The 12,367-nt window shown below is 48.4% G+C and overlaps 1 protein-coding gene across 2 annotated transcripts in view; it reads left to right on the forward strand.

The window, feature by feature from the left end:
* The window catches only part of BMERB1 (bMERB domain containing 1), a 176,370-nt gene that overhangs the window by 82,051 nt on the left and 81,952 nt on the right, over positions 1–12,367 (forward strand). For both annotated transcript variants that reach the window (XM_023189759.2, XM_026447090.1), the window contains exon 2: positions 9,737–9,860. In XM_023189759.2, the coding sequence (XP_023045527.1) occupies positions 9,737–9,860 (124 nt within the window). The remainder of the gene's footprint in view (positions 1–9,736; positions 9,861–12,367) is intronic.

Genomic DNA, 12,367 nt, shown 5'->3' on the forward strand with positions numbered 1-12,367 from the left:
TTTTTTTTTTTTTTTGAGACGGAGTCTCGCTCTGTCGCCCGGGCTGGAGTGCAGTGGCCGGATCTCTGCTCACTGCAAGCTCTGCCTCCCGGGTTCACGCCATTCTCCTGCCTCAGCCTCCCGAGTAGCTGGGACTACAGGCGCCCGCCACCTCGCCCGGCTAGTTTTTTGTATTTTTTAGTAGAGACGGGGTTTCGCCGTGTTAGCCAGGATGGTCTCAATCTCCTGACCTCGTGATCCACCCGTCTTGGCCTCCCAAAGTGCTGGGATTACAGGCTTGAGCCACCGCGCCCGGCCGACCCCCAATCTTAAAATTTGAGAAAGTTACATTCGTTTTACCTGAGTTCCTTTCTCAAGGAACTGACCTCTGGGCCTCCCAGATAGTATTAAGGAATTAAAATTTACCAGATCACTATATGGGGACAATGAGATGCCAGACTCCTCAACCATCACGATTGCCTAACCAACTACCTGCATCCTGTTGACCAGATTCTCTTCCTTACCCCTTCCTAATCCTTTCCCAGAAAAAAAAAAAAAAGGAATAGGGATGTATCACAATGCATCACATGGTTACATTTCTTCCTTGCTACCTCTAATTTTAGTGGGTTGAGGAGATGGATTTGAGGCTCTTTCCATCTCCTCGGCTGCAGCACCCAATTAAAGCCTTCTTCTCTGGCAATACTCATTGCCTCAGCGAGTGGCAAGATCTAGACAGAATCCTTGGTGTTTCTGTAACAATTGAGTGAGTGAGTTTGCAATCATTTATGACCTCTCTAAGCCTCATTTCATCAATCTAGAAAGAGAGGCTGATATGAGCTAGATCATGGCTCGTGGTAAATGCCCAAAATGAGCAAGCTCTGGGGCCAGTACTAGGCACATAAAGTTACGCAGCAGAAGTAAAAGCAAGGGATATATATAGGGCACCCAGGGCTTAAATTCCTACCATGACCACTGATTGGAAAAGATGGGCTAGGGGAGGTATCTCTCTAGTCCCCAGCAGTTTAACCCTCCAAGCTTATATTTAAATTAGAAGTTTCTAGATCACCAGTCCTCATCCTCCATCACCTCCACCACTCCTCTCCCTGGGTAGCCTTACTTTTTGTTTTGTTTTGAGATCAGTGATTAAACCTGCTGGCACATACCAGGGCTGCCCGGGTGCTCAGCTCTTGTTTGCTGGTGCCACCGCTCAGGAAGTATGCATCTCCCTAGGCTGGCATTTGGGAATGGGAAGATGGATTTAGCTGCCTCTTCCCCCAGAAGTGACTCAGCTCCTGGAAGCTCGGTGACAGCAATGGCAGTTGGAGCCCTGGGGATGTCTGTGCCTTCATGCTTTGCTGTCTCCAGCCAGCAAGCTCTTGCTTGGAAGTGTGCATGAGAGGCTCGTGGCGACCGTCGTCTCTAGCCAGCTTGAAAAGCTCCTCCCGTTTCTTCCCGTGATTTGTCCTCCTCGTGGAGACATTCCTTGGCAGCTGTTGGATGCCTGCCTTCTAGTTGGAAAACGTGATCAAGAAAGGAACAGCCTATCAGGCTAATTTCTATCACACAAGTTCAGACTGGAAAGAAACCGACTGTGTGTGATAGTCATTTTTTCAGGTCCTGTATCAGCATTTTTCACTCTGATCTGAAGACCTCCTTCATGAAGGTCCCCGGACACGACACCCCAACCCAGGTTTATCCTAACCCCTGGAGGTGGAGGCAGGAAATTGTTTCTTAAACAACCTCCCTAGATATTCACCGTGCCCACTAATGTCTGGGAATAACTACTCTCTCTGTGTCTAAAGCAGTCCAGTCTACTCAGTTTGGTTATAATGATGATGGTACTTACATAGGGAGGCAGTTCTTACATGAATATGGTTCATTACAACAAGAGCTTTGGAGTAGGACAGATCTTGTTTTAAATCTCACCTCCATCACTTACTCCTTTTCCTGAGCCTCGACCTCCCCATCTATGAAATGGGATAATAGCACTGACCACCCAAGGCTGTTTTGAGAATCAGATAAGGTTAATGCACAGGTCCTGGCGTGTGACAAATGCTCAACAAATGTTAGTTATTATCGTTACTGGGTAAACCTGGCTTTCATAACTTTCAAACTGGAGAAATTACAGTATACCACCCAGCGAAGAGGTTGGCCAACTTGCTCTGTCGCCCAGGCTGGAGTGCAGTGGCTGGATCTCAGCTCACTGCAAGCTCTGCCTCCCAGGTTTACGCCATTCTCCTGCCTCAGTCTCCCGTGTAGCTGGGACTACAGGCGCCCGCCACCTCGCCCAGCTAGTTTTTTGTATTTTTCAGTAGAGACAGGGTTTCACCGTGTTAGCCAGGATGGTCTCGATCTCCTGACCTCGTGATCCGCCCGTCTCGGCCTCCCAAAGTGCTGGGATTACAGGCTTGAGCCACCGCGCCCGGCCTAACTTTTTCTATAAAGAGCCAGGTGGTAAATATTTGAGGCTTCGTGGGCCAGGGAGTCTCTGTGGCAACTACTCAGTTTTTGCAACGCAAAAGCATCCATAAATGACATGTAAATGAATGAGTGTGATCAGTGTTCCAGAACAACTCTACTTACAACATCAAGCATGGGGCTGCACTTGATCCCCTGGCCATAGGGTATCAACCCTTGGCCTAAGGCATTGTGCAGACGAAATGAGATGAGATTCATTCCTGTAATCCCAGCGCTTTGGGAGGCTGAGCTGGGCAGATCACTGGAGCTTAGGAGTTGGAGACCAGCCTGGGCAACATTGTAAAACCCTATCTCTACAAATAATACAACAAAATTCGCTGGGTGTGGTGGAGCGAACCTGTAATTTCAGCTACTCAGGAGGCTGAAGTGAGAGGATTGCTTGAGCCCAGGAGGTTGAGGCTGCAGTGAGCTCAGATTATGCCACTGCACTGCAGCCTGGGAGACAGAGCAAAACCCTGCCTCACCAAAAAAAAAAAAAAAAAAAAAAAAAAAAAAGAGATGAGGTTTACAATGAACCCAACACAGTGCCTGGTGCAGAGACACAGCTCATGGCAAGAAAGGATTCTAAGAATTTGTATATGATTCAAGCTTTAGGCTTCGTTCCTTTCTCTTGGGGAAGAAAAACATGCTTGAGCAAGACTTTTCAACATAGGTCTTGTTCCATTCTTTGCCCCAAATCCAAGCTAAGCACCTGGAGCCTGGCAGCCACCGCCTCCGTCCTCCCCCGGGGATGGAGGTAAAATGCCAATTCCTGGGGTGTGATTAATTCTCTTCGTCCCACGCCTCGCCCCAGGGTGTGTTGCCGTTTTCAGCATGTGTCCCATGGAAATCAGGTTGCCCATCTGAACTGTGATGAGAAAAACAAGAATACTCATATCGTGGGGTGGTTAACTACGCACTTTCGCAGCCACAAATGCATTCAGCCCTCACCAGGAGGCTGGATTACATGGTTAAGGTCATGTGGTTGTGGATTGGAGGGGGGGGGGGGAGAGAGAGAGAGAGAGCAAGCTGGGTTTGAATACTATCTCTGCAATGATCTGGCTGTGTGATACTGAACAAGTCACTTTCCTTCTCTAAGCCTCAGAGTCATCTCTGTAAAATAGGGATTAAATGAGATAATACACAGAAAGTCTCTGGCACAGGTAACTATTGAACTCTTGTGTAGAGGAGGAAAGTGATGCAAAGACTTAAAAGGACTCATTCGAGGTCTTGCGGCTGATTAGTGTCAAATGAGGATTTCTGACACTGCTCCTGCCCAGCTGGTTTTCGCCAGACCCCAATTCTCCCACGTACTTCCCTCACCCCCTGGCCACCTCCTGGGACTCCTGCTGCTTCCAGCCAAGGCTGTGTTCCGTGTGCAGGGTCTAAAGCCCCTGGAGAGAGTGACATTATTGTCAGGAAGCTTTTAAGGCTGTGGCCATTCATTCTTGTGGGTTTGTGGCCTCCTGAAGTTCATGTGCATCTTAGAACATCAGAATGTGACCTTATTTGGAAATAAGGTCTTTGCAGGGGTAATTCAGATAAGGATCCAGATGAGCTCACATTGGATTAGGGTGGGCCCTAAATCTAATGAGACAGAAAGGGACACACAGAGCCACCCGGAGGAAGACCCTAGGAAAACAGAGGCAGAGGTTGAAGTGATGCTATTACTTTCAGTGGCAAAAACTGTAATTACTTTTGCACCAACCTAATACTACAAACCAAGGAGCCACCAGGGGCTGCAAGGGCCGAGAAAGGATCCATCCCTAGAGCCTTTGGAGAGCGTATGACCCTGCCAACACCTTGGTTTCAGACTTCTGGCTTCCCGAACTCCAAGAGATTAAATTCCTCTTGTTTTAAGCCTCCCCATTGGCCATGACTTGTTACGGCCCTACACTTGACTCTGAGATGGGAACGAATGGAATGTGTCGGACTTAGAACAGCTGCCTGGACCAGAGGCACCTGTGAGGGTCAAAGAGCATGAATTGGAAGCCAGACCTGGACTCAGCTCTTTCCCTTGCCAGGGTTGAGCCTTTGTTTCTTTGTTTGTGAAAATGAGAACCTACTGAACCTGCTGGCTTATAGCGAGGATTAAAAGAGGTGATGGGCAGAGCAGGTGCAACAGTCATAATGAGGGCAATTGCAAGCGTATATTAAACGTGACGTGCCGGGATAATTCATCCCTCATGTCTGTTTTGGGCGGTGGGCTCTCTTACTATCCTCATCTTACAGGAGAAACAGAGCTGCTGACAGGTTAACGAACTCCCCAGGGCCACACAGCCAGGGAGGGGCAGAACTGGACCTGAAACCCAGGCCATCTGATTCGGTGAGGCTGGTCTTCCAGTTTCGTAGCATCACAGCACATAGTAGTACTCAATATTAATATCTTCTTCTTTTTTTTTTTTTTGAGATGGAGTCTCGCTCTGTTGCCCAGGCTGGAGTGCAGTGGCCGGATCTCAGCTCACTGCAAGCTCTGCCTCCCAGGTTTACGCCATTCTGCTGGCTCAGCCTCCCGAGTAGCTGGGACTACAGGCAGCCGCCACCTCGCCCGGCTAGTTTTTTGTATTTTTTAGTAGAGACGGGGTTTCACCGGGTTAGCCAGGATGGTCTCGATCTCCTGACCTCGTGATCCCCCCGTCTCGGCCTCCCAAAATGCTGGGAATTACAGGCTTGAGCCACCGCGCCCGGCCCTTTTTTTTTTTTTTTTTAAGACGGCGTCTCACTCTGTCCCTCAGGCTGGAGTGTAGTGGTGCAATCTTGGTTCACTGCAGCCTCCGCCTCCCAGGTTCACGCGATTCTCGTGCCTCAGCCTCCCAATATGCTGGGATTACAGGCACCTGCCACTATGCCAGGGTAATTTTAGTATTTTTAGTAGAAACTGGATTTCGCCGTCTTGATCACACTGGTCTCGAACCCCTGACCTCAGGTGATCCGCCTGCTTCGGCCTCTCAAAGTGCCGGGATTACAGGTGTGAGCCACCGTGCCCAGCCAATATTAATATTTTGATCCATCCCTCCCTCTTTTCCTCCTTCCTCAAGCCTGTCTTCGCTGCTTCAATCCCAGGAACCACCACAACATGGTGTCAGGGACAGTAGTAGGACCCGAAATTGGATTCCGGGGGCCTTGAAGCATAACCAGATGACCCCAGGAGATCTTCAGCCAGCACATCACATGAGACATTTCCTACAAATCCTCTGCAGACAGATATCGCTCCCTCTCCCCAAGCCACAGCCTGAGACAGCTCCTCTGACCTCTCTCCTTCCTGCTTCTCTTTGACACTCCCTCCTCTCCCTCCACTGTGTCTCCCTTTTCACCCTTCCCTGGCACAGGCTTGGCCAGGTGGCCAGATAATCTTCGGGACCCGCCATCTTTAGAAGGCAGGGAGGACGTGATTGTGAATCTCTCCAATTTCACGTTTTTCCCATTCACCCACCTCTGCTGTCTTCCTCCCACTTATACAGTTGTTCGGTGACCCCCTCTCCAACCCAACAGCAGGTTCTGCACTATTTGTGTTCTGCACTTATCTATTTTACGAAATATTGGAGCTCCCTGAAAATATAAAAGAAGCAGACATTGCTCTGAGATGCTGAATGCAAAGAGGAGAAAATCTTCAATAGGACAGTGATGGTCAGATTAAATTTTTTCCTCTCCCCATATAATTGCTTGGCCTTTTCCATTGCCTTTGTTACTGTTTCTCTTGAAAACTGAGAGTTGTCAGGCTGGGCACGGTGGCTCATGCCTGTAATCCCAGCACTTTGGGAGGCCAAGGCTGGCAGATTACCTGAGGTCAGGAGTTCAAGACTAGCCTGGCCAAAACGGCGAAACCCTGTCTCTACTAAAAATACAAAAAATTAGCTGGGCGTGGTGGCATGTGCCTGCAGACCCAGCTACTCGGGAGGCTGAGACAGGAGAATTGCTGGAGCCCGGGAGGCAGAGGTTGCAGTGAGCCGAGATTGCATCACCGCACTCCAGCCTGGGCAACAGAGCAAGACTTGGTCTTAAAAAAAAAAAAAAAAAAAAAAAAAAGGGAATTGTCTTGTCTCAGAGAGAATGAAGAGAGGCCATTCATTTCAATGTGAGAATCAACTCCAGAGAATTACCTTCTTCCGGTCTCCCAGAAAAATGAGGTGTTTTGATTGGTGGAGGGGAGACAGATAAGTTTGGCACATGGAATGACCACATTAGGGAGTAGGTGATGGAAAGGAATGCCAGTTTACTGAGAATCCAATGTCTGTCTGCTGAAAAACTCAGGACCAGGAGAGTCCCACAGGTGGACAAATGCATCAGGTGGGCTCCTGAAGAGGGTGCTATTCCATCCAGAGATCCAAGCAGGCAGGGACTGACTTCAGGGAAGCCTGCAAATCACAGCGCCCTAAGCCCTGTGCAGGTGTGCAAGGGCCAGGGCCCCAGGATATAGGAGGCAGATGGACAGGCAGAAACAGGACAACTTTCACTGGGCACAGTGGCTCACACCTGTAAGTAATCCCAGCATTTTGGGAGGTTGAGGCAGGAGGATTGCTTGAGGCCAGAAGCTCCAGACCTGTCTGGGCCACATAGCGAGACCTCGTCTCTACAAAAAGAAAAAAGAAGACTGGGTGTGGTGGCTCACGCCTGTAATCCCAGCACTATGGGAGGCCAAGGCAGGCTGATCACTTGAGGTCAGGAATTCAAGATCAGCCTGGCCCACATGGTGAAACCCCAACTCTACTAAAAATACAAAAATTAACTGGGCGTGGTGGCACGAGCCTATAATCCAAGCTACTCAGAAGGCTGAGGCAGGAGAATCGCTTGAACCCGGGAGGCGGAGGTTGCAGTGAGCCGAGACCGTGCCACTACGCTCCAGCCTGGGCAACGGAGGGATACTCCGTCTCAGAAGAAAAAAAAAGGGAAAAGGAAAAAGAGAATGACTTTCCAAATCATGGGTATAAGGTATACCAACTTTTATTATTCCTTGAGTATAAGGAAAAAGACAGATGCCCTTGTAGAACTGAGGTGTGGGGTGGGCTCCATCTTAGGGGTGGGTGTGGAAGGAATTATCAGATACAGGTGATGTCATGGTGTCTCAGGGTACACCAAGGACATCTCCTGCCCCGAGTCTCCCCCATTACCGATCAAAGGCCTTGAATAGCACATTCCTTATATCTCAGCCATTCACCCTAGAAACATAGCACGAAGGAACCCCATAGATGTGTGCGAAGATTTCACTTTGAGAATGTTCCTCACTGGAACATTCTTACAGTGAAAATAATTCTTACATTTTTTCCCCATGATTACAGTGGGGAAAAAATAGGAAACAACCTACATGTCTGTGGATTGCTTAAGTGCTTCGTGATGCAGCCACAAATAGAAAACCGTCCCGCCTTCCACGCTGCTGCCGAGGAAGACCATCTGAGGACAGGCAGGAGCGCTCATGGCATGTTGCTAGGTGAAAAGAACACGTAATGAAATAGTGAGATCCTAACTGTATATTAGAAAAATAAGACCTATATCACAGTGGATATATGTATATGTACATAATAGTATATATATTCACATGCATATATATTAACATTTTAACTGCTAACATTTTAGTGTACTTTTTCAGTCTTTAAAATAAAGTGTGTCTGGCCAGGCGTGATGGCTCATGCCTGTAATCCTAGCACTTTGGGAGGCTGAGGTGGGTGGATCACAAGGCCAGGAGTTAGAGATCAGCCTGGCTAACATGGTGAAACCCCATCTCAACTAAAAATACAAAAATTAGCTGGGTGTGGTGGTACACACCTGTTATCCCGGCTACTCAGGAGGCTGAGGCAGGAGAATCACTCGAACCCGGGAGGTGAAGGTTGCACTGAGTCAAGATTGTGCCACTGCACTCCAGCCTGGGTGACAGGATGAGACTCCGTCTCAAAAAAGAAAAAAAGAAAGTGTGTCTGTGTATATTATACATATTATATATATAAAACTATATATATTCATATATATACACATATATATATGTGTATGTATGTATGCTCACACTTGTAATCCCAGCACTTCAGGAGGCCAAGTTGGGAGGATCGCCTGAGGCCAGGAGTTTGAGACCAGCCTGGGCAACAGAGTGACACCCCATCTCTACAAAAAATAAAAATTAAAAAATCACCTAGGTGGGCCTGTAGTCCCAGCTACTTGGGAGACTGAGGCAGAAGGGTTCCTTGAGCCCGGGGTTCGCGGCGGCAGTGAGCTATGATTGCACCACTGCACCCCAGCTTGGATGACAGAGTGAGGCCTAGTCTCAAAAACAAACGAAAAGATACTTACACTACTTATTAGTAGTATTACTGTAATTATGATAAAACTTTCTTCTGCCCAGAGTCGGCTGGTCTTTGAAGCTTAGACCACAGGGCAAAGTGGTCATGGTCAGGGGGAGCAGAGGCTCAGAATTTGGGACCAGGCAGGGGCTGACAAGGCCTTATTCAGGCTTTTGTGAGCCTACTTGTGAGCCTCCACTAGCCATCATAACAAAGTTCCCAGCCAGGCGTGGTGGCCTCACGACTGTAATCCCAGCACTTTGGGAGGCCCAGGCGGGCGGATCACTTGACCTCAGCCCGGTTAACAGGGCGAAACCCCGTCTCTACTAAAAATAGAAAAATTAGCCGGGCCCGGTGGTGTGCACTTGTAATCCCCGCTACTTATAATATAGGGTGAGGTGGGAGAATCCCCTGAACCTCCGAGGCACAGGTTGCAGTGAGCCGAGATTGCGATCAGGCCACTGCACTCCAGCCTGGGCAACAGAGCATGACTATGTCTCAAAAAAACAAAAACAAGGCCGGGCGCGGTGGCTAACGCCTGTAATGCCAGCACTTTGGGAAGCTGAGGCGGGTGGATCACGAGGTAAGGAGATCCAGACCATCTTGGCTAACACAGTGAAATCCCGTCTCTACTAAAAATACAAAAAAAAAAAAAAAAAAAAAATTAGCCGGGCATGGTGGCGGGCGCCTGTAGTCCCAGCTACTCGGGAGGCTGAGGCAGGAGAATGGCGTGAACCCGGGAGGCGGAGCTTGCAGTGAACCGAGATTGCACCACCGCACTCCAGCCTGGGCGACAGAGCGGGACTCCGTCTCAAAACAAAACAAAAAAGCAAACAAAGTTCCTGTGGAAAACACGTCTTCTGGTTTCCAAAGGGCGTGCTCACGAATACACAATTGCTGCACAGGCTGAAGTCTGTGTGCCCTCAAGGCGTATGACCATGGCGGAGCAAGGCTGTGCGCTGAAACCATGTCAGGGTCGGTCCCACGGTGCAGCCTCGGGGTCCTGATGCTTGCGTTTCGTGTCTCCTGCACAGATCAGCTGGACATCATCTCCATGGCGGAGACAACCATGATGCCGGAGGAGATTGAGCTGGAGATGGCAAAAATTCAGCGTCTCCGGGAAGTCTTGGTCCGCCGGGAGTCCGAGCTCAGGTTCATGTGAGTGTTTTGGGGATGTGGCCAAGGAAAGAAGAGTGTGGAGGAGAGAGGAAAACCTAATCTTTATTGATCGCCTACTGTGTGCCGGGCCCTGAGATAAAGGCATTATGCACGTTTTTAAAAGCCTCATTTGATTCTCGCCACCACCCAGGGAAGTGGGTGGGTATTGTCATCTCCTGTGTTAAGCAAGACCCTGAAGTTGGAGTTGAATTCAGGCCAATCTGACTCCAAAACCTTTGCTCTATCACCCACGGGGAAGAAAGACCCTATGCTGGGGTATTTTACGAGCACACACTCTGCTCTCAGGCCTGAGTTTTGTTTGTTTGTTTGTTTGTTTTTTAAGCCTGTCAGCTTGGGCAGGTTACTTGGACTCTCTGAATTTCAGTTCCCTCATTTCTAAAATGGGGGAAAATAACGAGATGGGGTCTCTAGCAACATCAAAGTCATGTGGGTTGAGCGTTCCTTAGCTACAGAGTAGGGCATTCCTGAAGAGTTGCAGATAGCCTTTCAAGACAAACTCTCATTTAAAAAGTTGGGCTGTGAGTGTGTGGTGGTGCGCACCTGTGGTCCCAGCTACTCAGGAGGCTGAGGTGGGAGGACTGCTGGAGTCCTGGAGTCCAACGATGCAGTGAGCTATGATTGCATCACTGCACTCCACCTTAGGTGACAGAGAGAGACCCTGTCTCTAAAAAGTACAAATTAAGGCCAGGCACAGTGGCTCACACCTGTAATCACAGCACCTTGGAAGGCTGAGGCAGGATGATCGCTTGAGCCCAGGAGTTCAAGACCAGACAGGGCAATGTAGCCAGACCCTGTCTCTACAAAAAATAAAATTAGCTGTGTGTGGCTGGTGTATGGCTGTGTGTGCCTCTGTCCTAGCTACTCAGGAGGCTGAGGTGGGGGGATCGGTTGAGCCCAGGGGCTCAAGACTGCAGTGAGCTATGATCATACCATTGCACTCCAACCTGGGAGACAGAGCAAGACCCTGTCACTAAAAGAAAACATTTAAAAATACAAAAAATATAAAAATCCATCAAATTAAAATGAAAAAAATTGGGCTTTTGCAGACAAACAGTGAGAGGTTACAAGCAAAACCAAACCAAACCAGAGGTTAAGAGGCAACCTCGCTGGAAAATTCCCTGTGCTGCCTGTCAGCTCCCCACCCAGGCTCCACTGGAAGCAGCAGGAACATCAAACCTTCTAGGCAGGCGCTAAGCCCCGCCCCATTCGTTCACTGATTTTTCACAGTCAAGTGGCTGAGTCTGTGATCATCCCATTTTGCAGATGAGGAGACTGAGGCTTGAAGAAATCAAACAACCTGCCCAAGGCCTCCCAGCTAGTAAATGGGGAGTTAGGGTTCAGACCCAGCTCTTTCTGCCTTTAAAACACGTATTCTTTATAAATTTTTAGTTACTTATTTAGAGAGAGGCTCTTGGTCTGTCGCCCAGGGTGGAATGCAGTGAGGCCATCATAGCTCATTGCAGCCTCGAACTCCTGAAAGCCCAGCCTCTCACTAGGACATTATATGACCTTCCCTCTCCCTGCATAAAATGAATTGCAGTATTCACAGCTGTCATTTATCCAGCCCTTTGCATGTGCCCGACCCTGAGCTAAATGCTTCCCATGCATAATTCCTTCTCAGAGACATCTCTGAGGAAGGTTCTAGAACATTTGCACTTTATGGCTAAGAAATATCTTCCCTTTTGTCTGGAAATAAACTAAAATGATACGTGAGCATTCAGAAACAATGCCTTCCTCCCTGTGTTTTAAAAGGGAGACAGAGACCAGGTGTGGTGGCTCACATCTATAATCCTAGCACTTTGAGAGGCCGAGGCAGGTAGATCACTTGAGGCCAGGAGTTTGAGACCAGCCTAGCCAATAGGGCAAAACCCCACCTCTAGTAAAAATACAAAAAATTTAGCCACTTGTGGTGGCGTGCGCCTATAATCCCAGCTACTTGGGAGGCTGAGGCACGAGAATCATTTGAACCTGGGAGGTGGAGGCTACAGCAAGCTGAGATTGTACTACTATACTCCAGCCTGGGCAACAGAGTGAGAAACTATCTCAAAATAATAATAATAATAAAATAAAAGGAAGACAGAGAACATGAGTCTTGCTTTTAAGTACTCAAGATCCCCTTGTTTAAAAAAAACTACAAAAATACAAAAAATTTAAAAATACAAATACTAACTAAAAATTTTTTAAATATATATTTATTTTTATTTGCCTAATGGTGCTGCTGCGGGAACAGTGGTTACCACCGTGCATTTACTGACCTTTACTGTGTATATGTGTGTGTGTGGGTGTGTGGATGTGCATGTGTGGATGTGTGTGTGGATATTTGTGTGGATGTGTGTGTGGATGTTTGTGTGTGGGTGTCTGGATGTGTGTATGTGTGTGTGTGGGTGTGGATCTGTGTGTTTGTGTGTGAGGATATGTGTGTGCGTGTGTGTGTGTGGATGTATGGGTGTGTGGATGTGTGCGTGTGTGTGGATGTGTGTGTGGGG

The sequence above is a fragment of the Piliocolobus tephrosceles genome, chromosome 17 (assembly GCF_002776525.5).
Source record: "Piliocolobus tephrosceles isolate RC106 chromosome 17, ASM277652v3, whole genome shotgun sequence".
Classification (NCBI taxonomy): Eukaryota; Metazoa; Chordata; class Mammalia; order Primates; family Cercopithecidae; genus Piliocolobus; species Piliocolobus tephrosceles.